Raw genomic sequence first — 24,832 nt, 5'->3', positions numbered from 1 at the left:
CATTTCTTCATTAGGGCATACCTCTTCTTCCAGGAATCAATTTAGTGGACTTCCATTGGACAGTGAAGCATATTCTACCTTGGGTAAGGAGACCAGAACATTTATTGACACATACACAGGCCCTTCATTGGTATAATCTATGTTTTGTTGATATTTCGCACAATTATTGTGTGATCTCTACATGCTGTGAAACCTTTACAGACCTTCATTTGAGATTATTCATGTATTTGACCCTCAGTTCACCTTTTTTGTTATATTTTACCACACTCAACCTTGACTATATTATAGTTGTCTGCCAGAAAGTTACAAAGAGAACATTTCTTTGAGCAACACACAAAAAAAGCTGGAGGAACTCAGCGGGTCAGGCAACATCTGTAGAGGAAATGAACAGTTGATGTTTCGGACTGAGACCCTTCATCAGGACTGGAAAGAAAGAGGGCAGAAGCCAGAATAAAATGGTGGGGGGAGGGGGAGGAGCACGAGCTGGCAGGTGATAGGTGAATCCAGGTGGGGGGGGGGGGATGGGAATGATGTGAGAAGCTGGGAGGTGACAGGTGGAAGAGCCAAAGGGCTGTAGGAGATGGAATCTGATAAGAGAGGACAGTGGACCATGGAATAAAGGGAGGGAGGGGGAAGAGAAGGGGTAAAGGGGCCAGAGAGATAAGGAAAAACAAAGTTGGGGGGGAGGACAGAGGGGTGTGGTTACCAGAAGTTAGAGAAATCGATGTTGATGCCGTCAGGCTGCACACTACCAGGACGGAATATGAGGTGTTGTTCCTCTAATCTGTGTCTAGCCTCAACTTGGCAGAAGAGGAGGCCATGGACAGACATGTCAGTGTGGGAATGAGAAGTGGAAGTAAAATGGCTGGCCACTGAGAGATCCTGGCTGTTATGGCGGACGGAGTCGGGTCTCACTGATGCCAGGAGGCCACACTGGATGCAATAAACGACACTGATAGATTCACATGTGAAGTGTTGCCTCACCTGGAAGGACGGTCTAAAGCCCTGAATGGTGATGAGGGAGGAGCTGCAGGGGCAGGTGTAAAACTTTGCACGGTTGCAGGGATAAGTGCCTGGAGGGGGGTTGGTAGGGAGGGATGAGCGGACAAGGAAGTTGAGGAGAGATCAATCCCTGTGGAAAGCGGAGAGGGGAGGGGAGGTTAAGATGTGCCTGATGGTGGAATTCCATTGGAGATGGCAGAAGTTGTGGAGAATGCGGAGGTTCATGGGATGGTAGGTGAGGACAAGGGGAACCCCATCCCTGTTATGTCGAGGGAGGGGAAGGGGTGAGGGAAACGTGGGAAATGGAGGAGATGCAGCTGAGGGCTGCATTGATAGAAGTGGAGGGGAAACCCTGTTTTCTGAAACAAGAGGACATCTCGGATGTCCTGGAATGGAAAGCCTCATCATGAGAACAGATGCGGTAGAGTCAGAGGAACTGAGAGAAGGGAATAGCATCCTTGCAAGTGACAGGGTGGGAAGAGGTGTAGTCAAGCTAACTGTGGCAGTCAGTGGGTTCGTAAAAGATGTTGGTAGATAATCTGTCTCTGGAGAGACAGATCTTTTGAGATATGTGGTAGACCCCACAATGCCTCTCAGTCAGTCTACTTTATTTTACAGGCCAATCAGTCATTACTTCAAGGATTTGTTACCACTGCTCTCCTAGCAGCTGGGTAAACAAAATATTAACTACCTGAAGTTCTAGTGTGGAATTTGAACAGTTCAGAAGCACGAGGGAGCAATTTTACTGCTGTGTCACAGCTCACTCACTTTTATTCCATTTTCATGAGCAAATTTATATTTTGTATTACTAAAGCCAAAAATCTAGCACTGGGCCAACAGTTGGGAGGGGAGGGGTGTCTAAAGAGTGGCAAACAAAGATGAGTTTCTCAGTGCAATAATTTTTCAATGGATTTGCATAAAATCCATAATAACTTTCAAAAGGAATTCTTGTTCTCATAAATTTGTTTCTAAATTACAATATTAGGCTCACATCTGTGGCTACCCTGGTGTTTAATTTCACATACATGCAATTTGCTGCTAAAAGATACAATGTGTGATTTCTACACAGAATAGAGTGTGCTTGGGAATGATGTGGTGCGATAAGTACTAATAGCATACTTGTGCCTGTAACAACGGAGATCCTGGATGATGTAAATTGTATTGGAGGTGGCCTTACTTCATCCTCGTCTTGTGAAGGATATATTTTGGTTGACAAAATAATGTTGCACTTCTTGCTATTCAGAGGCTCGGCCAGTGATCTCATGATAGTTTGGAGTGACAATAAGGCAAAAGTTTGCATTCCACTTTGCTTTTGTGTTTGATAGGAGTCTTTTGACTGTTGGAACGTTTCCATATCATGGTGTTCTCTTGAGCGGAGTGGAGATGAGGTCATCATGGTAAACCCATATCAGTCTACAAACACTCCATTTTCTCTGGAGGTGAATTTTGTTTCATTGTCACACAAAAGTTTGGCAGGAACCCTTTGTTTAGTGAACAAGATTTGACTTATTGTAGCTCTCAAATCTGTCTTCCTTTTCATGAGTGGGAACTTGAAGTATAAGGCCCACATTCCTGGTTAAGTGAACAGAAATTTGTCCCCATGATATGCTATTGCAGTATATGACCATGGGTGGTATATCAGTTGGCTCCCTCTCTTCTTTTGGTGATGTATTTTTGTACTTTTGGAACACAGCATGTTGGCGCCCTCTTCACATGATCTTTGCAGATATTAATTAAATCTACAGCTGATCTGGCTCTTATCTTTTATTTGTCTCTCCTCACCTGGCCTTCATGTACATCCTGGTGGAATCCTTCTCATTTTCTCGTTTTTTTTTTGGTTATGGTGATTCTAGATCCAAACACTAAGCATCATCCAGTGAGATGTCATCTCTAATTTACCAGTAATATATTATTGCTAACTGTATTTGTTTCCTTTTCCTTGGGCCATCCATGAATCACTTGCTGAGAGCATCTGTAAGTTCTCTTCTCTGACTTCAACTTTGTCAGTGCAACATTTAGTAGGCTGCATATCCTTGCACTGGGAATCTATCATCTCATGTTCTCCTGTTGCAACAGATGGGATAGGGCTAGTGCATGCATTATTTCCTTGCCTAATTTCTATTTCAAAGCGAAACCATAACCCTGAAGCCTCAAGAATAATCATTATTGTCTTGCTGGAGCTTTCCATAGGTTTTCCTTACGAATGTGTTCTGGGAGTCACTGATCACATTCTCCATAAAGATGAGTGTGGAACTTTTTGCATCCAGAAACAACTGTCTTTCTATACCGGCATATCTTGTTTGTGATAACAAGAGTGTTTTAGATGCATTTGCTCCCAGGCCTTAAACAGAAGCATCTTCTGGAAATTGGCTTTCTTTTTCTTGCTGCAGTAAGGCTGGCTTATCTTGGTGCATACCAACTCTAAGTATGTTTCATGTCTTATGACGATTGGTGTTCGCCATCTTCTTTCATCAATTCTCCCAGATTTGTTGTATGTTTTTACACATGAAATGAATAGATTCAAATACTGGATTAGACTCAGAAAGATTCTCAGTTCTTTCTTTGCTTTGGTGCTTTCATCTCAATATTAGCTCTGACTTTATCTAGGCTTGGTTTAACTCCATGTGATGTGTTTACTATTCCAAAGAACTGGAATTCTTTCTCCTTTATGTTGCATTTCTCAGTGTGTAGTTTAAGCCCTGCTTTTCTTGTTCTTTTCTCATGGAGATGACAGTTGTCTCCTTTGTCCATTCCATAGATCTGGATGTCATCTACCTAATGCTGCCTTGTGTCCTCTGTAAGTCTCATTTACTTTCTGAAGAACCATATCCTGGTCAAAAGGTATATGTTGGAACTTGTATCATTCAAATAGTGTGTTGGATGTTGTCAGTGGTGAAAATTCCTCATCAAGCTTTACATTCCAGTACTTGATCAGGCATTATAGCTAAAAGCTTGACCTGATTTCTCCCAGAGCTGGGGTTGAGTAGTAGTGTCTTTTGATCACCTGATTCAATTCTTTTGAGTCAGGCATATCCTATCAAGGTTCTCACTCACCATAATGGAGTTCACCTATACGGTGGGTTAACTGACTTTGGCTAGAACTCCCTCCTGCTCCATTCCTTTCCAGACTTTCTCTTCAACTTAATTGTTAATTTTTGTGGTGGTTGGATCACTTGTTTCACTTTGGGGTCAACATTGATGTGATATTCAAAATCTTCAAAGCATCCATCTGGTCCCTTAAAACTATCTGGGTATATTCAGTTCAGCTCTGTTTTGCTTTTCAGTGGAAGATGCTCTTGATTGGAGTGGGGTGAGAATGGGTTGTTTCCTCCATCTTGTAGTCAACTAAAATCAGCTGCATTTTCTCACAGCTTCTCAATCAAGCCCAGAATGGTAGGTCCTTCCACTTCTGTAACACAGAGCATGCAGGCAATTTCTTATCCTCTGCACACCCCTTTAATTTGGGGTATTGCAAGCTGTGGCCAAGTACCTCTTCTAAATACCATCACTGTGACATTCCTTCATTTCAAGATATTTTCCTTCAGATATGCTTCTTCTTTCATGTTTGCAGAGAAGACCATTTAGTAAGTCTGAGCAGTACAATGTTGCAATGTGTTTCTGTATTGAATTTTAGCTTGAGGTTGAAGATTGTGGGTTTAAACATTTCTCACCTATTTTCTGACCTGGGTAGTAGATTTCATTTCAGTCATTCCATGTAGCCGTAAACTCCAATATCTAATGTTCTAATTTTGTTCCTTTTCAATTGATCCATTTACACTTTCTTTGGTATTTCCTCTGTGTTCTCATTTTCAATTTACATATCTCTCAATGGTTGAGTTTGTCACATAATCTGGTTTACATCATATCAATTCTGTTGACTAACTGTGTCCTTTGCCAGGACTGATCCGGAGGCTGGCTATCTGAGTAATCAGAACCTTCATCTGACTACTTGTGGTTTTCTATGCTCTGGTCGGATGTTTTGTGTTTGCTGTAAAGACATGCTCCCTCCTGATCAAGTTTTTCTTCATGGGGATACTGAGCCCCAAATCCGTTGGTCCACTAGCCTTTCATCTGTTTCCTTGGTTTTGCAGTTATGGGCTGTATTTCTAAGCCTTCTAAGCAAATCATCAATATGCCCCCCTGATTTCTGCCTTGTGTTTTGAAATTCATGCCTGTGGATCTTTTGATTTGGTTTGACTTGAGTTGTGTTGAGTTTTTTAGAGGATCCTGTTTAGACTTTTACTCTCTGACTCAATCCTCAGTCATTGAAAAGATCCAATCATTCAGTCCTATCCACAAAAGGGTGTTGCGGGCCTTGTCTTTGCCACTCCAGTAACTTTTTGAATGCTAGTTTGCACTATTTGCTTAAATTTTCTGCTGTTATTTGCTTCCCAATTCATCTAGCCTAGAAATGTACAGTCATCACAGCCACATTTCACAAACTCAGCACATGTAGTCACCACAAATCAGTATGGTTTTGATTTGAGTCAAATTCAACATTCATATCCCATGTGTAGTATGGAATTTTACACTGGAGGACTGCCACAATGTTATGTGCTATTGTTCCCTGAGCTCTGTTTCTAAACTTAATACTAAAATCTGTGGTCACATTTGGTTTATTTTCAGACTGAAAGATGAGCAACTGAAAGATACATTGTGTAATTATGAATAAAAAAATATAGTGGACTAGTTAGTGCTGTAAAATCAGAACAAATTATAAACTTGTGCCTCTAACAGAGTGGTTCCCCATTATTGTAGTTGTTACGTACCAAATTAAATGAGAATTTTGAACATTTTGAAGAAAGCAACAACAAATGAGAATAAGTAGGTAGATTTGTCAACGAGGCAACATAGATTCAATGAGCCAAATGGCCTTCTTTTGAACTGCGAGATTCTGTGATATACCTTTTTTAATCTTACTTAAATAATTTGCTAATCGTGTTCTGGTGAAGAAGGCCAGAGTAAACATTGAAGGTGACCTGGACCCTAATGCTTTAATAGTATTAGGGTCCAATGCAACCAGGTATCTCAGGGATCACAACATTTTAAAATTTGCAGTTCTAAAAAGCCTATATTTATCTGAGATTTAGTAAAAGCAGAAATTGAATACCTTCATTAATATTTAGAAGCCCAAAAAGTCAGAGAGTTAAGAACAGAAACAATCCCTGCGACAAATTATTAAGACATATGGCGGTGCCCAATTATTTTAATGTTAATTTAGTCATAAGCTGCAGAATACAGAATGTATCCCCTGAAGTGATGGCATCAAATGATTCACTAATGCTATAGGAACATGAACATTATGTAGATCCTTCCCATAAGTATGTTGAAATATGGGTTTAGTGAAATGCTGTGATACATAAATAACACTGTGCATTTGAGCCCTTTCATATGGAATTGTAACATGCCTGACAATCAGGGCCTATATAGTTGATATGCCTCAGCAATTTCAATTAATTTTTTGATCCTCTCTCTCATGTGATAAATTCATCATTCATTGGATAACTGCTGATTTTTTGTTTAAATACATGTGGTTAAATGATAATTACAATTTTTCTTTCATGGGGATGGCATATTATGAAGATTGATCTGCATAAGCTGGTTTGTGATATTGTCAGCTTCCTTCTCCAGCTGGAGAATTGTTGAGAATTAATAAGATTTTGTTTTTCATTGTTTCTGAGCTGTGGTTCAGTTTGTTTTTGGCATTCTTGTTTCTGAGTCACAAATTTAATTGAATTCCACTCCCATAAACTGAGAACAAGTATCTAGACTAATGATCCATTGTAGTAGTGAGGGAGTGCCACATTGTCAGAGGTGGCACAAACCTCATCATCTCTCGCAGGTGACAAAATGATTCTATTGCCTTTGAAGGGGAGCAGGGGAGTACCACTGATATCCAGGTTAATATTCTATTACAGTAGATAAACATCACAAAATTTGGCCATTCAGCACAACCAATCCATGTAGGCATTTACACTCCTCCTCCCTTTCTTCCTCTAAATCTATCTGCACAACTCCTTATCCCCTACTCCCTTGTCCTGTCTCTCTTTAAATGTAACTATACCAGCTGCTTCAAGCACTTCCTCAAGCAACAATACTGGATTATCTAGTTATTATCACACTGTTTGAGAGAGCTTGCTGTGCATGCATGAACTGCTGATATTCCTAAATTGTAATAGTTATTTCAAAACTACTTTCTTGACTGTTAAAGCCCTTTGGGATCTCCAAAGGTGATGTGAAAGGTGCTATGGAAATATAAGTCCATCTGCCTTTCTTCAAGTGTTTTGATTGATTGCATGCCTTGAGTTGCAGGTTTACCCACTGCATTTCCTGGTGCTATTCCCTGAGGACAAATTGCTTTCTTTCTACCTTATTCCTAACGCTTGCTCATAGTCAGCATCAGCAGGTATGGACAGAGAGTACAGGAATGGTCTTGCACTCATGAATTTATATTTAGTGTTGCCTCATGGTAGGAAGAGTCATAATGCAGAGAAATGGCTCTGTTCACTGGGTCTGTGTGTTGGCTGCTCAATTCTGTCCCTGTTTTGGGAGAAGATTGCAATATAGTTCCAAAAAGCTCTCTGCTAGCTGTTAAGTTTATCAATTTATGGATGATCTGTGGTTGTATGTTTGTAGCAAGCGTTAGGAAAGAAAAATCACTGAATTTATGAATTGGTAGATGAGAATCCTGTACATGTTAGATGGCAGGATTACAAATTTGATTCAAGTAGATATACTAGCTTCTAGATTTGAAAATGACAAGTTAACATAAGGATGCATTTATATCCATGTGTTGTATGCATTATGATGGACCAGAGATTGTTCATCCATTTATGCTGTCAGACAGGCTATTCCAACCTGGGTCAGGCTCAAAGCTTTTTATTTTTCTTCAGAATCCTAATTTGCCAGTCGTGGAACATTTTTCTCTCTCCCTATCCATATCTCATATATATATTGTCATGCAATACTGTGTTTCATGTATTTCACTTTGCTCATTTATGAGTTACTTTTTCACTATGTGTTGTTTTTAGTGCAGCAGTTAATCTGCTTGCATAATGAGCAAGGTTGTTAGCCTCCTCGGTACTAAATTGTTGTACCTGGATTGTCATTATTTAGTGACCTGCCTGCATCTCAGGAAACAAGGTCTAGCCTGGTGATAATAGTCAGAACAAAGCCCAGGGACCATAAGTAAGGATAGTTATCAAAACATTCTTGTGCTTTCATATCTTTCCATCATTTCAAATGGGAGGAAAGGATCAAAACAGTCATAGATGGAGTTGACATTAACACCTGTCAAACCTGGTTAGTGTATGAGAGCATAACTCACTGCAGCCTAAAATAATTCTAGCTAGATTTTAAAAATGTCCGAAATACCTTTAATTGGATGGAAATTCAATGCTGTGAAAGGGGAACTACTTCCAAAAATATGTATACCCTATCAGAGAAGGGATTTGTAAATTAACTCCACCCATGTTCTTAATCATAGTGCTGATCATTCTCCTTGCCCTCCTGATATTAGGTTGAATACATTCTGTTGGAATAATTTGGGCTTCTCCTATCTTCTGAGCCAGTAGGGAGAAAAGAAGCTTTCATGTGGATTTCCTTGGTTGGCCTGCCAACTCCTGCCTCCTGCATCCAGGAAACAGTGTGGTGGCTAATGACTACTGCTTTTCTTTCAAGTCTTTGGAGAGTTACCTATGCTAATCTGTTCTTCATTTTGTAAGTCTATAGCCTTCCCTCCAAATAAGGATTTTCCCCCCGAAGAGGGAGTAAGATGAAACAAGCGTTTTTGTATAGCTAATTATTCATTTTGCTTCTTTAACTCTTCTTCCTTTTCAACACTTGTTTCCTTGCAGCTCCAGCCCAACTTCAAAAATTTTTAAGGACTTCCACATATTTTGACCGACATTTCCCTTGGCCTTTAACCTCTTCCTTAAGGATAATTATTTACATTTATATTTAATTAATAACATTTGAAATTACTTTTACTTGTCCAAATTGCCATTTTCTGGATTTTCCTTCAAATGGAAGGCACGAAAAGTGTTCATTTTCCAATGCCAGTTCAGTTGACATTTATAATAAATATTTACCTATGGAACAAAACCATATCCACTATATTCGGGACACATTTTGTCTTCTCTTATTAATGTTTCTACCTTTTTCTTCTCTCTGTCCCATTTTTGATTTGTTCTATTTGCAAGACCCCAAGCTACTTCTCTCCTGTTTTCCTCCCTTTTTATATACACAGTGTGGATATTGCCTCAATTTTTTTCCACATTACTGCTTGGTGCCTGCAACCAACAGTGATTCAGGTAAATAGCTCAGTAATCTGCCTGCCTGCTCTGGGGGCAGTCTGTTCCCCTCAGAGCAGTAATTTGTAGTTTTTATGGTTGAGAAGGCAAACACATTACTGCAGTGCTGTCGGAGTTGTGATAGCACCTCAGGGGGAGGCCTGTCCTTTGGGAATCAATAAGACAGATCACTTTAATCCCTGTATTGACATATTTCCACAGCATTAGAAATGAAGAGGTTCAGGTTCATTCTTTTTGTATTGATTAGTTGTAAGCATTTCAAATCTCTCCCAGAGATCCCCCTCTGAAGGTAGTAGCACCCCCCACAGACTAAAGCCAGACATCTTTCTGTCAGCATTTCAATGGGAAAAGGAACAGCACAGGAATTCAATTAAAAGGTTTTACACACTGAGGATTTGAGAGTTCATTTGGAGCAGAACTGGTTTCATCTCTATATATTTAATGCAGAAGTTGACCCAGCCTAATACTGCTTTTAACTGTCCGGGTTTAGCGGACAGACTGATACAAACTGATTTCTAATAAATAAACTCTGAAGCTATTTGGTAATAGAGTTCTCTTCCTCCAGGATAGTAATAATTGCCATCTAACCTGTGTTGAGATGGTGATAATGACATTCTGCCTAGTGATGAGATGATAATTCCTGAGCATCCAGAGTGAGATCCTAACAATTGCTCTCTTGCTCTCTCTTGTGCTGTCCCACCACCCCTACCCCCCCCCCCCGCTCTCTCCCTGGTGCCAAGGAAATTCAGAGAATGCAGACTTTGATGTTAAACAAACAATAGTTGGTACTTCAGACAATGGTTAGGCTATTTAACTTGATTAAAAAATTTGTGTAATAAATATTTAGGTAGTTCCAACAATTCCGGCTGGCTAAATTTGCTTATGGTGATTGTGTGTTACTGTAAGATCAAAGCCAAACATTGACAGGATATTCAATTTTTTTTAATTAAAGATATTTTTATTAGTTGGGTTTTGCAGTGGTCAGGAGCATGCTCTGTTTGGAATCTGCTTGAGCAACAGAGCAACATGAATGGATTCCAGCCCTCTAAGATGATAAAATGTCCAAAGCAACATACCTTTGATAGAGAAAAACTTTCCATGGAGTTTCACAACAGTGTCATTGTAACAAGATAGGGATGGATTGGAGAAGTAGATGTTATGGAAGATAATTAATAAAGCTCAATCAATAAAGTGGGTTTAAAAAGATTTGAAGGTGTGAAGAGGCATGAGGTTCAGACAGGGTTTGGTCCAAGATGATTGAAGGGATTGCTGGTAGTTGTGGGAGACTTGAATGTGATACTTGGAAAGTGTCAGAGAAGTGCACAGAAGGTCAGTTTAGGAATTTCAGATGACCAAGAGCAAGGGGCAAATCCATGCCTGAGTTTAAACATCAGAACAGGAAGTTGTTGCAATGGGTGATGGTCAGTGAATGTATAAGTGATAGCCAAATAGGACATTGAAATATCGGATATATGCAATTGAGTTTGCAACGTGAAGGAACGTTGAGCATGGTAGCAATGGAATACTGAAAATGGGTGATGACAAAAATATCATCTAGTTTCTGCTTCTGGTCCTGCATACAGTGTTATGACTCGGAAGTTCGCCTGCTTTCTTATCCTGGGCTATTCAAAAAGCCTTTTATATACCAAGCTGCCCACTCAGCTGTGAAGGCTTCATCAACAGGGAGGATAAATGGTAGTTGCTCCCTGCATTTCTTTTGTAGTTGTTGCATGGTGAAGATTATGTCCACCATGCCTCTAGATGAATAGAATCCATACTTTGCTACTTCTGCCATTTTACACTGGGCTGCAATTCATGAAGTAACTCTTTGGCCACTGAGAGGAGGCAGTTGAAGAAGACCCTGGCAATGGCACAAGGGTCCCAAAGTAGATACCGTGTTCCTATTTCTATCATGGGGGGGGGGGGGGTGGAGATCACAGGCAGACAGAAAGAAAGATTCAAGGATGTGCTCAAAACCTGTTTGAAAAAAATGCAGCATCCTCTTGGAAATCCCTGTCTCATGATCACTCAAAGTGAAAACAGAGCATTAGCGATGGTGTTGACCACCTTGAGCCCAAGCATTGGCAGTACACCTTACCCCTGCATGAATGGTGAAAGGAGTGTGATGCCTTCAAACTACTCACTTACCTGCTACCCCATTTATAGCTGAGTCTGCAGTTCCCACAAGGGGCCTCATCAGTCACCTCAGAACTACCAAACTGGAGTGAAAGCAAATCAGCCTGATCCCGAGGTACTGCCTAAGATAGCACTGATTACAGATAGTGAGGGATAGCATTGCCTGGTTGTTTCTTGATTCTCCATTCCTTAACATTTATTTCCTCAAATTTTAGAACTTTATTTTTGCTATTCATTTTCTTAACAAATCCAGTCTCCTTAAGTTTGTGTTCAATTTGAAATGAAGTTAGTGTTTATATTGTAATACTGTGTGAAGCATAGTATTTCACAGAAATGTAAATAGGTAATTATAAGAATTTTCTTTTTAAAAACACAAACTAATTTAAATTTCTTCCAAAATCAAACAGTACTTCTCTTTTGGAAAGTCCAAATTGATCAGTACAAAGTGGGAGATGAGCTTTCTACAAGCCAGATGGGAATTGTTCGTGATACGCCCTCCAGCAACGGTATGATATGCCCACTCCCTTCAATTCGCCCTCAGTTGACACATTATTCTCCACTTTTATTTCTCTCTTTTGTGAACATATAAACAACATTTATAGTTACATATTTAATGCATCACCAGTTAGCCGTGGCAGGATAGAAGTTCCTTCTCTGTTGTATACGTTAAATGCGAGATGTAATAATGGATGTACTGCTTCTGAAATTTGGTTCTATTTAAGTCAAAGGGGCTGTGTTTCAGAAGCATTGTGATGTGCAGGTATTTTGTACATAAAATGGAGGATAACTTTCTACTTGGGTATGTTCCACTGATTTATTTGCTGCCTTTGAAGTAAGTAGACAAAGATTAGCCTTTCGCAAGGAACTTCAGCCCAGTGTCACAGTTCTGGGTATCTCTTAAAAAGTAAGAAGGTAAAAAAAGTTTGGGCAGGGAATTTCAGAACCTGAGGCTTTAACAGTTGAAAACAAAGCCATAGCTTTAGATACCATAAATGAAAGTGCGCAAGTGTCTTGGAGGGCCATGGGACTTGAGCAGAGGGGGGTGGCAGGAGGAGAGAAGGGACAATTGAGTAATTTAAAAACAATGATGAGAATTTTGAACCCAGGGTATAGCTTAACCAGTGGCCTACCAGTCAGGAAGCACTTGGATAATGACTGAACAAGTCCTGGTAGGAGATATGATGTGGATAGCATGGATTTAGATTATCTGAAGTTCATAGAGAGTAGAATTACAGAAGTCAGCTGAAGTACTTTGGAAAAGTAATCTCAGGGAAACAAAGACATGGATGAAGTTTTGACCAGCAGATTGAGGTTGCAGGAGTGGACTTCAATGCATCGGAATGTCAGAAGTAGAGCACAGCAAGCATGAGACCCTATATTGTGTGTTGAGTGATAAGGATACATTTCTAACCGACAGTGACTGTATAAGGAGCTCTGAGATACACCATTATAGTGGAAGAACGTCTGCTTCCAGCAGGACAGGAATACATTGACAATTTCCTTTACAAATGTGGGTGTTTAAAATTACAACAGAAAAGTTGACAATAAGTGTGTGGGGCTGTATTTTGATATATTGATCAAGATTGCTCCTTTTTGACTAATAACGAGAATCTAATTCTTGAATTTCAATTAACAGCTAGGTCACATAAATGTTGTTTTGATAATGAAGTGTGAGATATTTAGAAACATATCTATCAGGGCAATATAAAATGCAATCCCTGTAGCTTTCCTTGGGAATGAAGGTGATATAGTTAGAGAGAAATTAATCCATTGAACATTTAAAACCTCACTGTCAGCATTTGCTTCAGTGAGGGCCATCTGGTTGGACCAGCAGTTGGAGATAGTTACATTTGTATTAGATTCATTACAGATGGTGAAGGTGCAGAGTATGGAGCCAGATGCTTCTTCAGGCATCAGCCTGTGCAAATCAGTACTAAATTCTAAGAAGCAACTGTAATAATGACAACTGCCTATTGGGCAGGGTAACTTACTGCGATAGTTAGGTATGCTCCCAAATTGATACTGGTGAACACAGGCAAAATGGAGCAGGATGCCACGATGCACAAGACAGAATGCACTTAAAAATCCAAGAACATTATTCAAGGAAAGCTGCATTGATACTGGCATTATTTTGTTTTATAAATTTTCTGTGTATTACCAACAGAATAATTTTTATTATTTATTAACTTTTATGCAGTCTTCCTGGAGCAGGCTTGATGCACAAACACTCTCAAATCTATCTTCATTTAAGTGCTCATTTGCATTATTAGTGAAATCTACTGAATCATTTCTGCATTGACAGTATTCTTGGATTCAGATCAAAATTTCAATGTCATTTTGTTTTGTGCTAAAAATCGTTCCACTCCTTCTCTTGGATTAATTAATAATGTTTTTTTTTGGAAGGCGGAATCACGGAAATAGAGGTTTCCGCTCATGGTTTAGTTGGCGTGGGAGGCAGTCAGCAGTGTTACTGTCAAGTAAACAGGTACTTATTCTGCCCTGCTCACCCCTTGCAGATGGTCAGTGATGGTCTGCATATGGAGCAGTAGCCTGGCTGCAGCTGGCAGTTAGACCCTGGTGAGAGGCACAGCGTATTTTACACTTCTGTGGATTTCAGACCATCTGTTTCCGTGTTTCCCCCAACCCAAGCTGAGAGTCAAGGCTGACATGCACCAGGCAAATCTGAGTTATAACTCATGATTAACCAAGAAATCTAATGCAGATAAGGTCCATTAATTAATTCAGTTTCAGTCAAGGAGGGCCTGATGATTTCTTGATGGTACAATAACCTTAAAATAAATTACAATCATAATACAGGTTTAGTCAGATAATATGGCAGAATACCAAGAATCATGTAATTGTCCCTGGAAATATGACCTCTTTTGTTGAAATGAACAGATCTCATAAAGTTCTTTTAACGCCTTTGCCGTCACCATATCACAATTCTGGGTGCTTTGTAATTACCCTGACAAGGGAATAACAGACAATCCAGTTCTCTGTTTTCTCCAGGTCAGAATCCTGCAGCATCTCCAGTGACAAACATTCTGTTCGTGTTTTACCAAAATTGAATTTTGACATTTTTCATTTGTTTGAGGAATAATTAGTTATGCCTTGCAGACCCATTCAGCTAAAAAGTTTCACAAATTAATTATTTTCAAAATGGATAACAAAAACCCTCTTACAAATTACAAGCATTGCTAAAGAAGTATTATTCTCATGAGAGCCTCAGCAGTTGAATTTAAACTCTTAGATTTAAGTATTCCTTTTATTTGGCTCAGGCACAAACTTGATTTCATGCTCTCTCATTTGTACCAGCACCCAATTTTACCTTTTTAGCAATGAATTTATTTTTAATAAATTAGTGGCTTTATAGAAACAAGCTGCAGGTGTGAACTAAGTAGAACAAAATGGTTTAAAAGCATTATATTTTTGGTTTTTAGAAGCACAAGTGTTCAGATTCTGCTATTAGTTGAACCTATTTTGTTTAATTTTTCTTTCAAGTATACAAAAGAATATAAGAAGTAAGAGCAGGAATAGGCCATCTGACCCCCTCGGGCCTGTTTTGACATTCATCAAGATCATGGCCAAACTTGTTCCTTAACTATCCCACTCAGTCCTCATTTCCCTTGATTCCTTTTGTGTCCAAATATTTATCAATTCCAGCCTTGAACATACTCAACAATTGTGCACCCACAACCCACTAATGTCGAGAATTTCAAATGATTCCACCCTTTGTGTACAGGTATTTCTGCTTATTTTGGTTCAAAGAGGTCTTGGGACAATGGTCCCCAGTTCTAGACTCTGCAACTTATGAAAACATTCTCTCAGCATCTTCCCTGCCAATCCTTTTCAGAATCTCAGTTCACCTTCCATTCCTCCAACCTCTTACGAATATAGACAGTGTATTAATCTCTCTGATGGGACAGCTGCCTCATCCCAAAATTAATCTGAAGTGAACCAATTCAAGTATGCGCCGCCTTAGGTATTGCACAAAGTTTAGTGCAGTTTTAGATGCAGTTTTGGTGGATCCAGGTGAGGTTTCACCAAGGCTCTGTACAATTGCAGCAAATATTCCTCATTTTTGTATATCCCTCCCCTTTCAACAAAGGCCAACATGCCATTTGGCTGCCTAATTATAATGCTGTGCAAGGAAGGGTTCCTGCTACTCTGTCATGACCAGGGTTGTAATGAAGCCAGATTAACTGCTGTTGCGCCTTCCTGTATATCTTCAGTATGACTACCTTCTGTGAACAGCATGCAGGGTAGTGACTTATGCAGTGGGTCCACCATTCTGTCAATCACCCACCTTATCTGAAATAGGATTTTGATACTAACAGGTGTATTGGAGAATCTTTTTCCTAACTATGTTTCTTCCTTCACTTCCTTTTTCTCATGGTGGACATGCATCCATTTTCCTGGATGGATTTGTAAGTGAGATGCTGGCAATAAGTAAATCAGAGGTGATGTAATAACTATGCTTGGGTAGCGAAAAAACTCAAAAAAAATGTAAATAACGTCATAAACTTCAGGATTAAAGTTCAGTAAATTTATAAACATCATCTGAACCCCTCAATTAATTTCTGTCTTGAAATCATTACAAGCTGTATATTATCTTTTATAATATATATACTGTTCATTTTATTGGGATTTTTATTCAGCTCGGAGCCTGTTTTTGTGCTGCAGTACCACTCACTGCGGACACTGGCTTTAAGTGTGCTACATGTAATTAATGTATGATGATAGTTAATCTGAAAGATTAATGGTTGTGATGCATTTCTGCAACTTTATTGAGAAATAATTTGCAATTAATTACTAGAAAATTCTATGGGCAATATATATTATGGACACAAAATTCATAAGGATTTGAAGTATGAGCAAGATAAGATCTTGCTCACAAGTTAAATACAATGACTGAGCCATTGCTATTGTTCCAAGGAGCTCTCAGATTGGCTACATTTCCAGGACAGAGAGGAAGTGTCACTCCAACTCCCTGATGCTCGGAAGTAGTTTTGAATGAGTTCTTTGGTGGATTCATAAGAAACTTTGGAGTGTTTTGTTACAGGTTTGAAAGAAACTAAACACTTATAGTATGAGGTGCAGTTGTTTGGTAGGCAGGTTGGTTGACTGATTTAAGAGATTGGAAAGTGAATGCATTACACTTCGTGCATAGGATCCCAACATCATTGCATGTATTCAAACAGAAGTATATTAGGATGCAAACATAGATAAGTGAGAACATGAAGAATGAACTAAGTTAAAAAAAGGAAGGTTGAGGCTGATTAATAGATCTGCTTGATGATGTAACACTATATTCGCATCATTGCACTTATAGTCTGTTAGCTGGCAGTTAACAAACAACATTGGCCCTTTAATAAGGTCTGAGGATGTAGAACTGTTATATATTTTCATGCATGTAATATAATATTTATATCCGCCTTCAGGGACTGCAGGAATACCAAGAGTGCCTACAGAATAAATGATGACTTTTCTAGCTGTGCTGCCCCTGGCAAAGCCTGAAATGTATCTTTAAATGAATCCTGGAACACCGAACATTGCTGCTGACTGTGTTATTTCACACGTCTGAATTATCATTTTCATTTCCACACGTGTGAAATATTGATCCTGTGGGCAGTGAAATTACCAGTCATGGCCACACAATCATCATAACTCACACCCAAGTACACATGGGGGACTAACAGGATGGCAGCAATTGTGTGAGTGACCATCACTGACCTGTGCAACGTCTGGTGTTGCTCCTTATTTTTTAGTTTGAATTTTATCATCAGTTGCTCTCTGTAATATTTTATTAAGTCTGCAAGTTCTATTATGCATAAAAATGTGGAGAACAGTTTTCAAAGTAATTTGTTCTTATGACAACAGAATATCCTTTGCTAGTTTAGAGTGCAGCCGAATTCAGTCCTGAACAATAGGTTAGGGAAAGAATGAACTGCATTTATCAACACCGCCAGTATCTGAACTGACTAATGTCAAAATCAAACTTCCGTGACAATTTTGTCAAGAATTTGGTATATGTGTTATTGCTGAAGTGAACCTAACATACAGTATTTACTATTAACCTAATCTTTACTAACATGATATTCTGTAAATTATTCATGGAAATTACTATAAAGAAGGAGAGAAATAGTTAGCCTACAACCAAGGGATTTCTTTAATTCTCAACCAAATGTTCAATCCAAACTGAAAGCAAAATGTGCAATGTTTAAGATTATTGATGTAAATGTTAATTTGATGCAATGCTTCAATTGCTGCCCTCAGAAGGTTAATATTACAGTAGGAACAGCATGTGTTTATGTGGAGGCGCTTCACTGCTCTCTCTCTGTTGACATTTTTGAGGTCCAGGCCAAGTTTATTTTGAGAGCTCGAATCGTAGATTTAAACACAAGGTGCAGTGGGAGAGAATATGTACAGATCTGATGTGTAGACCACTGTTGTTCTGCATATGAAATACTATTTTCACATCATTCAATGCACATTATGCCATTCAACATTATACTTCCCGTGAACAGAGTTTAGAGCTGGAACATTTGCAACTTGTTCACAGCCGAGATTGGCACTGCCTTCCTCGTCTTTCTTTGTGGTTGCTGGCACAGATTCTGCAGCATCGACCACAGAAACATGAGCGGATGGAGAGTTGAGAGCCACACTCTCTCAAATTCCAAGCCTTTTGCCAAAAACCTGACTGTCATTTCAAACAGGAAGGTATTGGGCACCCACTTTGATATTAGGTGACTTTGAAAAGAAGTATTGGCTGACACACTCTGTTGCTATCCAAAGAGTATTTGGTATTCTGAATGATTTAGAGATTATACTTGAGATTCTTAACCGTTTCTTAGAGAGTATTCCCAAGGCACACTTTGCTGCTGCTTGGAATTCTATAATATTGGAAGAGGCTGGTAAAAAGAATCGTGGCACAGTTTTCATTCCATTTCTCAACTATTTATCTTCATGTGTTTTCTCTGATTTTGTTTTTATGATCAGGAGTTTTGTCCCAATTGTGCTGCTGCCAACACCTACAATAGTTCTAAAATTGATCCCCTCACCTGAATAAACAGTGGAATGGAAGATGCGTTCTGCACCCACCCACCATTTCTCTAGCTCCTGCACTAAGAGATAGAGACAACCTCCATCCAGCTATCAGTGAAACAGTGCTTATGCAAGGATACATGACACAAGAAGGGCGGTAACTCATTTCTGAAATAGCAGATCCTACATCATTGCTACTTTAATGGCATGGATGGGTCATCTGATCTGCGCCCATTCCTGGTGCTCTGACCTCCACTGTGGCCATTCCAGTGGTTTCTGACTTATAGAGTCATCAAGTAATACAGCATGGAAACAGACTCTTCAGGCCAACTCACCCATGCCCACCAAGCTAGTCCCCTTTGCCCGCATTTGGCCCATATCCTTCTAAACACTTGCTATGCATTTACTTATCCAAATGTTTTTTAAATGTTGATGTTGTACCTGCCTCAACCACTTCCCGTGGCAGCTCATTCCATATACACACCACCCTCTGCATAAAGAAGTAGCCCATCAGGTACCTTTTACATCTTTCACCTCTCACCTGACTTCTCTCTCAATATGTCTGTCCTCCATCAGGGTTGTTCCCTGGGTCTCCAGCTTTCCTCACAGCTGCTCCAGGAGTCTCCAGTCTCCCTCGCAGTTACTCTTGTGACTTGCTATCTGTGTATTACGGTGGTTAAGTTATTAGACCAGCAGCCAGATGTCCCAACCATTGATCTAGTGACATGACCTGAAACTACTGGAGTGCCATTAAAAGCAGATGTGGTGCACTATTTCCTTCTGACCCTCCCCAGTCTGCCCGTGAGTGACTCCAGTCTCTTCAATGTGGTGTTCTCCTAACTACCTTCGGAATTCAGGGCCAGTTAGAGATGGACAGTAGATGCAAGCATTGCCAAAGCCCGCCACATGCTGTGAATTAATAATTTTGATTTGAACGGTCATGTTCCTGGATTGAAACAGTGACCTGCAATTCGCAAAGGAACATACATTGAAAAAAAGAAATAATTCCTCTGGTAAAATACTCCACAGGCATGATTTAATGGCATGATTTAAAAGGAGCTTATATAGTTTAAGCTGTTTTTTCCACTAGAAACAAATTCTACAAATTACCACCATTTAGTATATATAAATAAATATTACTTTACCTCCATTTTGTGCATCTTGTCCCTAAGTCAGACACAATTTTTTATTCATTCAGCAATGTAACTATAACTAAATTATGCTATGTGCTGTACCCAAACACATCCACTGGTACAATATTGCTTTGCAATATGAAGGCCACAGTAGCCTCAACCTATGTGTCCAGTTCAGTCAAGGTATTATTTCAATACATTCAATTGTTTAATTCATGTTACATGAAGGACAACAGCACAGATAGGTAGTCTTGTAAGCTGCAGTGCCCAACACCACATCTTACAGGAATCAGAAAGGAATTCTTCTATTGAATGTTCAGCCGCTTTCACTGGATTAACCTAGTCAATACTCACTTGCCAAGTAATCCATTCTATGAAAATCCATGAACAGAACATCATTTCACCAAGCCACAATGGTGACACCATGATTTGGGACTCTGGACAGATCTGGAGGAGTCCTGCAATGCAATCTGACCACAGATTGTGGTGATAACCTGTCTGTATATCTGTATGTTTACCCAGCAAACGGGAAAGATTAGCATTGAAGGCAGGAAGGAGGAATAGTCCCACCAGCTAGAGCCAGAACACTCTGATGAATTTGTGGAACAGAACCTGGCACCAGAAACCAAGCTCTGGTACAGAAGATCTCTTAACTCTGCAATGCCCCTCTCTACATCTTGCTGCAAATATACCCTCATGTAGCGTGGAGACAAATCATAAATCTCCCATTCCTGCCACTTTTAAAATCTCTGTGCAAATAGTAGTGTAAGCAAATTTTTACATTCAAATTGTGCCACGTGCAAATGCCTAGGTTTTCATTCCATGTTTTTTTCTATTGTCTGTGGGCCATTACCCCGCACTATTTGAAAGTAATGTTATCTGTTGCTTTGGCTATTTGTTATTTGGGCAGAAAGGAGAGTGCCTGGCTGGGCCCAGTTATCCTAGATTGCCCTGTCCATCCCCTCTCACTCCTGGATGTGCAGGGCGGCTTCCTTTCAGGGGACTGATGTGAAAGTTGGGTAAGTTTCCCCTTCTTTGGAGCACCTTTGTCGTTTGTTATGCGCAGAGACACAGCAATTGTTTTGAACGGTAGAATGGCACATAAGCCAATGTCAAGTGTGTGCATCAAGCAGCTGGAAATATTGCCAAAAAAAATTGAGTGAAGGGACACATCAAGCAGGAGATGGCGTGAGAGGGAGGGACATAAAAGTGTTCTGGATGAAGTAATGCAAGTGTGTTCTCTTACTTTGCTGGGGTCATTTGACATCTTTCATCATGCCTTCTGTTAAGGCAGTACTTTGCTGATCACACACACATTGTTCCACACTTCCAGTTATTTCTTTCAAGCAGATTGCCTGCGGTCCTGCGGTGCTCTCGCCAGTGCTGCACTTCCACTGCCATCATCTCTGAATGATGTGGTGTTCTGGACATTAAAGCTGCAAGACAGGAGAGTGCTCCTTTTAACTGCTGCAGTAACATCTGATTTCCTCTGCACTATTGGATAAGCTGTCGTGAACCAATGTCATAACAGATGGACCACCTCCCCTTTAGCAGGTAATGCAGATATACAGGAAGAGTGACTGCATCGTTATCACCTGCCCATCCCTTCCCCCACCCTCATGACCTGCCCATCTATTCCCCACCTTCTTCCCTTTAATCCATGGTCCGCTGCCCTCTCCTACTGGATTCCTTCTTCAGTCCTTTGTGTCTTCTACCTCTCACCTCTCAGCTTCTTATACCTCCTCCCTTCCTCCTCCCTCCCCCCTCTCACTTGCACTCACCTATCGCCTGGACTCACCTATCACTTTCCTGCATGTACTCCTCCCCCTCCCCCAAGTTTCTTATTCTGGCTTCTGCCCTCTTCCTTTCCAGTCCTGATGAAGGGTCTCGACCCGAAACAGTGACTGTTTATTTCCCTTCATGGATGCTGCCTGACCTGCTGAGTTCCTCCAGCATTTTGTGTGTGTTGCTCCAGATTCCAGCATCTGCAGAATCTCTTGTGTCTGCATCATTATTGCTTGTTTGGCTTGACCAATCGTCCTTAAAGATTCAACATTTGAGTACCACATTCCATCCAATCCAATCAGAAAAATTTGGAATGGTTGTTGCTCTTGAGCAATTGTGGACGACGCAGTGGTGCAGCTCTTAGAGCTCTTACCTCATAGCTCCAGTGACCTGAGTTCAATCCTGACCTCTACTGCTGTCTGTGTTGAGTTTGTACTTTCTCCCTTGGACTGTATGGGTTTCCCCTGGGTGCTGTAATCTCCTCCAAAGACAATGGTAAGGCATGCGGGTTGGTCAACTGACTACTGTAACATTGCCCTCATGTGCAGATCGGTGGCAGGATCTGGGGGGAGTTGATGTGGGGAGAATAGATTGCAGGGGAAAATTAGTGGGAGAAGGGATTGATGGGATTGTTCTGCGACCTGGCGTGGACTCAGTCGATCAAATTCTATTTTGATCTATAAATGTATATAAACCTATTTTGCATGGAAATGTGTTCCCTGCACACCAACAGTCCCCATACTGGGTTTGCCGCTTTTCTCTTTCATTATTTCTTGGTTCCGCAGAGAAGCTGCTGAATCTCCCAACATGCCCTCACACCCCCAGTCAACAAACTCCAAGTTAGCAGCCATTGAGCGCTGGCAATTCTCTGATCAAATTAGAATGAAGCTCAACAATGAAAATGGATCAGCCTTTTGATACTCCTTGTGATTTTTCTGTCTTGCAGCCCTTGTCTGCTCTGTACAGGAGAACCAACTGTAGACCCTCCCCCCCGCCCCCCCAAATTAATGAAAGGACACACAGTCTCTAAATCAGCTAAGACATGAGCATATGCAGCAGCTCCACAATTAAACTCTGCTGGATGTTCCTCAAAGCCAGTTGAAAGGAACATTTGCCCCATGACAAAGTTTAAAATCTGATAAAAGTCAAATCAACTGAAATTAAACCTTTGAGAATCTAAGTCGGAGGAAAGATGGTTGATTACGAGATTTCAAAGGCCTCCTGTTTTCGAAACTTGTGTGGGCTGAACTCCAAAAGTACATATGGGAAATAATGTGTACGAAGTTTACACACTGCAAACCCAGAGAATTTGTAAGACTTTCTACAAAAATCTGAATGGAATAAATCCTACGAAGGTTCTTCTTACACTGTCTACCTACTATATCAAAGATTTTGCCATGTTGCTTGAGCAACGTGTGACATGTTTGGCAATTCCACTATGAAGTTAAATGGCCCCTATTGTTTTAAAGGCCCAGTTGTTGCTTACATGACCCATTGCAAAACACTGGAGTTTCAGTGAATGTAATGCAGTGCTTTAGTGGTGATTGTGATTCTCCTAGGGTCTTGCAGTGTTCCACACTGAGTGACATTTGAAGCTTTTGGTGGCTGGTTGTGAACAATGAGCACAAAGATGGTTTCACTACCACAGCACTTTTCTGAATGCCTACAAGGACAGACAATTTCTATTAGATTTGACATGAAATTTAATGTATGTTAAGTAAATTCAATTTAAATGCGACAAGTCCACATAATTCTATATAATCATGTAGGTTCAGTAGACTTTATTCCTTTTATGGGAAGAGTAGTGAAGCCAAGAAGGCTGCAGTGTTTTTCAAGTGAACTTACCTGGATATTTAATATTGAAATATTCTGAAAAGCACATTTGTTGGAAGGAGCAATGCATGCATATTTAGTGGAATTGTATATTCCAGCCCTGTGTTTGTTTTGATATTAATTCATGATTGCTCAGTTTATGTAAATAATATTCCTTGCACCATAAGTGTAAAATGTTGCATATAGAGAGAGAGAGTTTTCAGCATCTTGGCATAAGTTTCTCCAGCTTTTGAAAATCCAATTTTCCAAATGCTCCATCCAAGCAGAACAAGCTCACTCGCTGGTTAGATAATAGTGTTCCCCATTCTTTCACTTCTGCCATTGGTACTGGAGTACTTTAAAATAATTACCATTATGGCTGTTTATTTTATGTGATTATGATTTTTGTGTGGGAAAAGAACGTTGTTAGCCCAGTGTTATCAATTCCTCTTACTTAGTCAAGATACATTTCTGACATAGCCAGAACTATCAGGATCAGGTTTATTATCACTGTCTTATATGACATGAAATTTGTTGTTTTGCAACAGCAGTACAGTGCAAAGACAAAAAATTATAAATTACAAAATAAATAAATAGTGCAAAAAAAAAGGAACAACAAGGTAGTGTTCATGGGTTCATGGACTGTTCAGAAATCTGATGGTGGAGGGGAAAAAGCTGCTCCTGAATCATTGTGTGTGGGTCTTCAGGCTCCTGTACTTCCTCCCTGATGGTAGTAACGAGAAGAAGGGCATGTCACGGGTGGTGAGGGTCCTTAGTGATGGATGCCGCCTTATCGAGGCACCGCCTCTTGAAGACATCCTCGATGGTGGGGAGGGTTATGCCTGTGATGGAGCTGGCTGAGTCTACAACCCTCTGGAGCTCCTTGCGATCCTGTGCATTGGAACTATATAATAGGTCACAACAAAATAATTTGAAACAGTGGTTTTACGGCCAACAATATTTATGTAGAATGCAATCAATTTATGCTAATCTATGACAGCAAATTATAAATGCAAAACACTGTAGATTTTGGAACTACACAATATAACTAGAAAGATATGGAAATACTTAGAATGTTAGGCAGCATCTATGGAGAGGGAATCAGTTAACATTTCAGGTCAATGACTTTACATCAGAACTCTGAAAGGCCTGAAACTTTAACTCTCTCACTCTCACTCTCTCTTTGGATGCTGCCTAACCTGCATTAGTGTTTCCAGGATCTTCTGTTTAATTTCTGAAAGCAAATTCATAGTTAGCAGCTAGTAGGTTGGCTAGGTGTGAACAGAGGGGAATTATCCAATGTACATCTTCTGTATTGCTGTTTATCACTGGCACTTACAGGTGTACCTTCCAAGGCTCTGTATAATATTTTAATTACAAGCATTCACTCACTTCATCGCAGTGGTGAAGCAGAGATTTCATCTCCCATGTGACCAATTTGCCAACTTTAGTTTGTTCTTGTTTTCATATGCACAGCAAAGGTCTGGAACCTCTGCATAGTGGAGTAAAGAAATAGGAGACATTAATCCTTCCCAGCCCTGTGCACACTTCCTAACAGTTGTGGTCTGGCTGTAAAACAGGGAAATGTGAGAAATGTAATGGAAAATA

General features: G+C 40.1%; 1 protein-coding gene across 14 annotated transcripts in view; it reads left to right on the top strand.

The window, feature by feature from the left end:
* rbfox3a (RNA binding fox-1 homolog 3a) overlaps nt 1–24,832 on the top strand; it is a 994,762-nt gene that overhangs the window by 717,034 nt on the left and 252,896 nt on the right. For 9 of the 14 annotated variants that reach the window (XM_052032857.1, XM_052032862.1, XM_052032854.1 and 6 more), the window contains exon 2: nt 11,858–11,956. The exons of the other annotated variants lie outside the window; for them this stretch is intronic. In XM_052032857.1, coding sequence (XP_051888817.1) covers nt 11,858–11,956 — 99 coding nt within the window. The remainder of the gene's footprint in view (nt 1–11,857; nt 11,957–24,832) is intronic. 14 annotated transcript variants of the gene reach the window in all.

Source organism: Pristis pectinata, chromosome 18 (genome assembly GCF_009764475.1).
Source record: "Pristis pectinata isolate sPriPec2 chromosome 18, sPriPec2.1.pri, whole genome shotgun sequence".
NCBI lineage: Eukaryota > Metazoa > Chordata > Chondrichthyes > Rhinopristiformes > Pristidae > Pristis > Pristis pectinata.
Note: the sequence above shows the minus strand (reverse complement) of the source record. Positions and strands in the feature narration are given on the sequence as shown.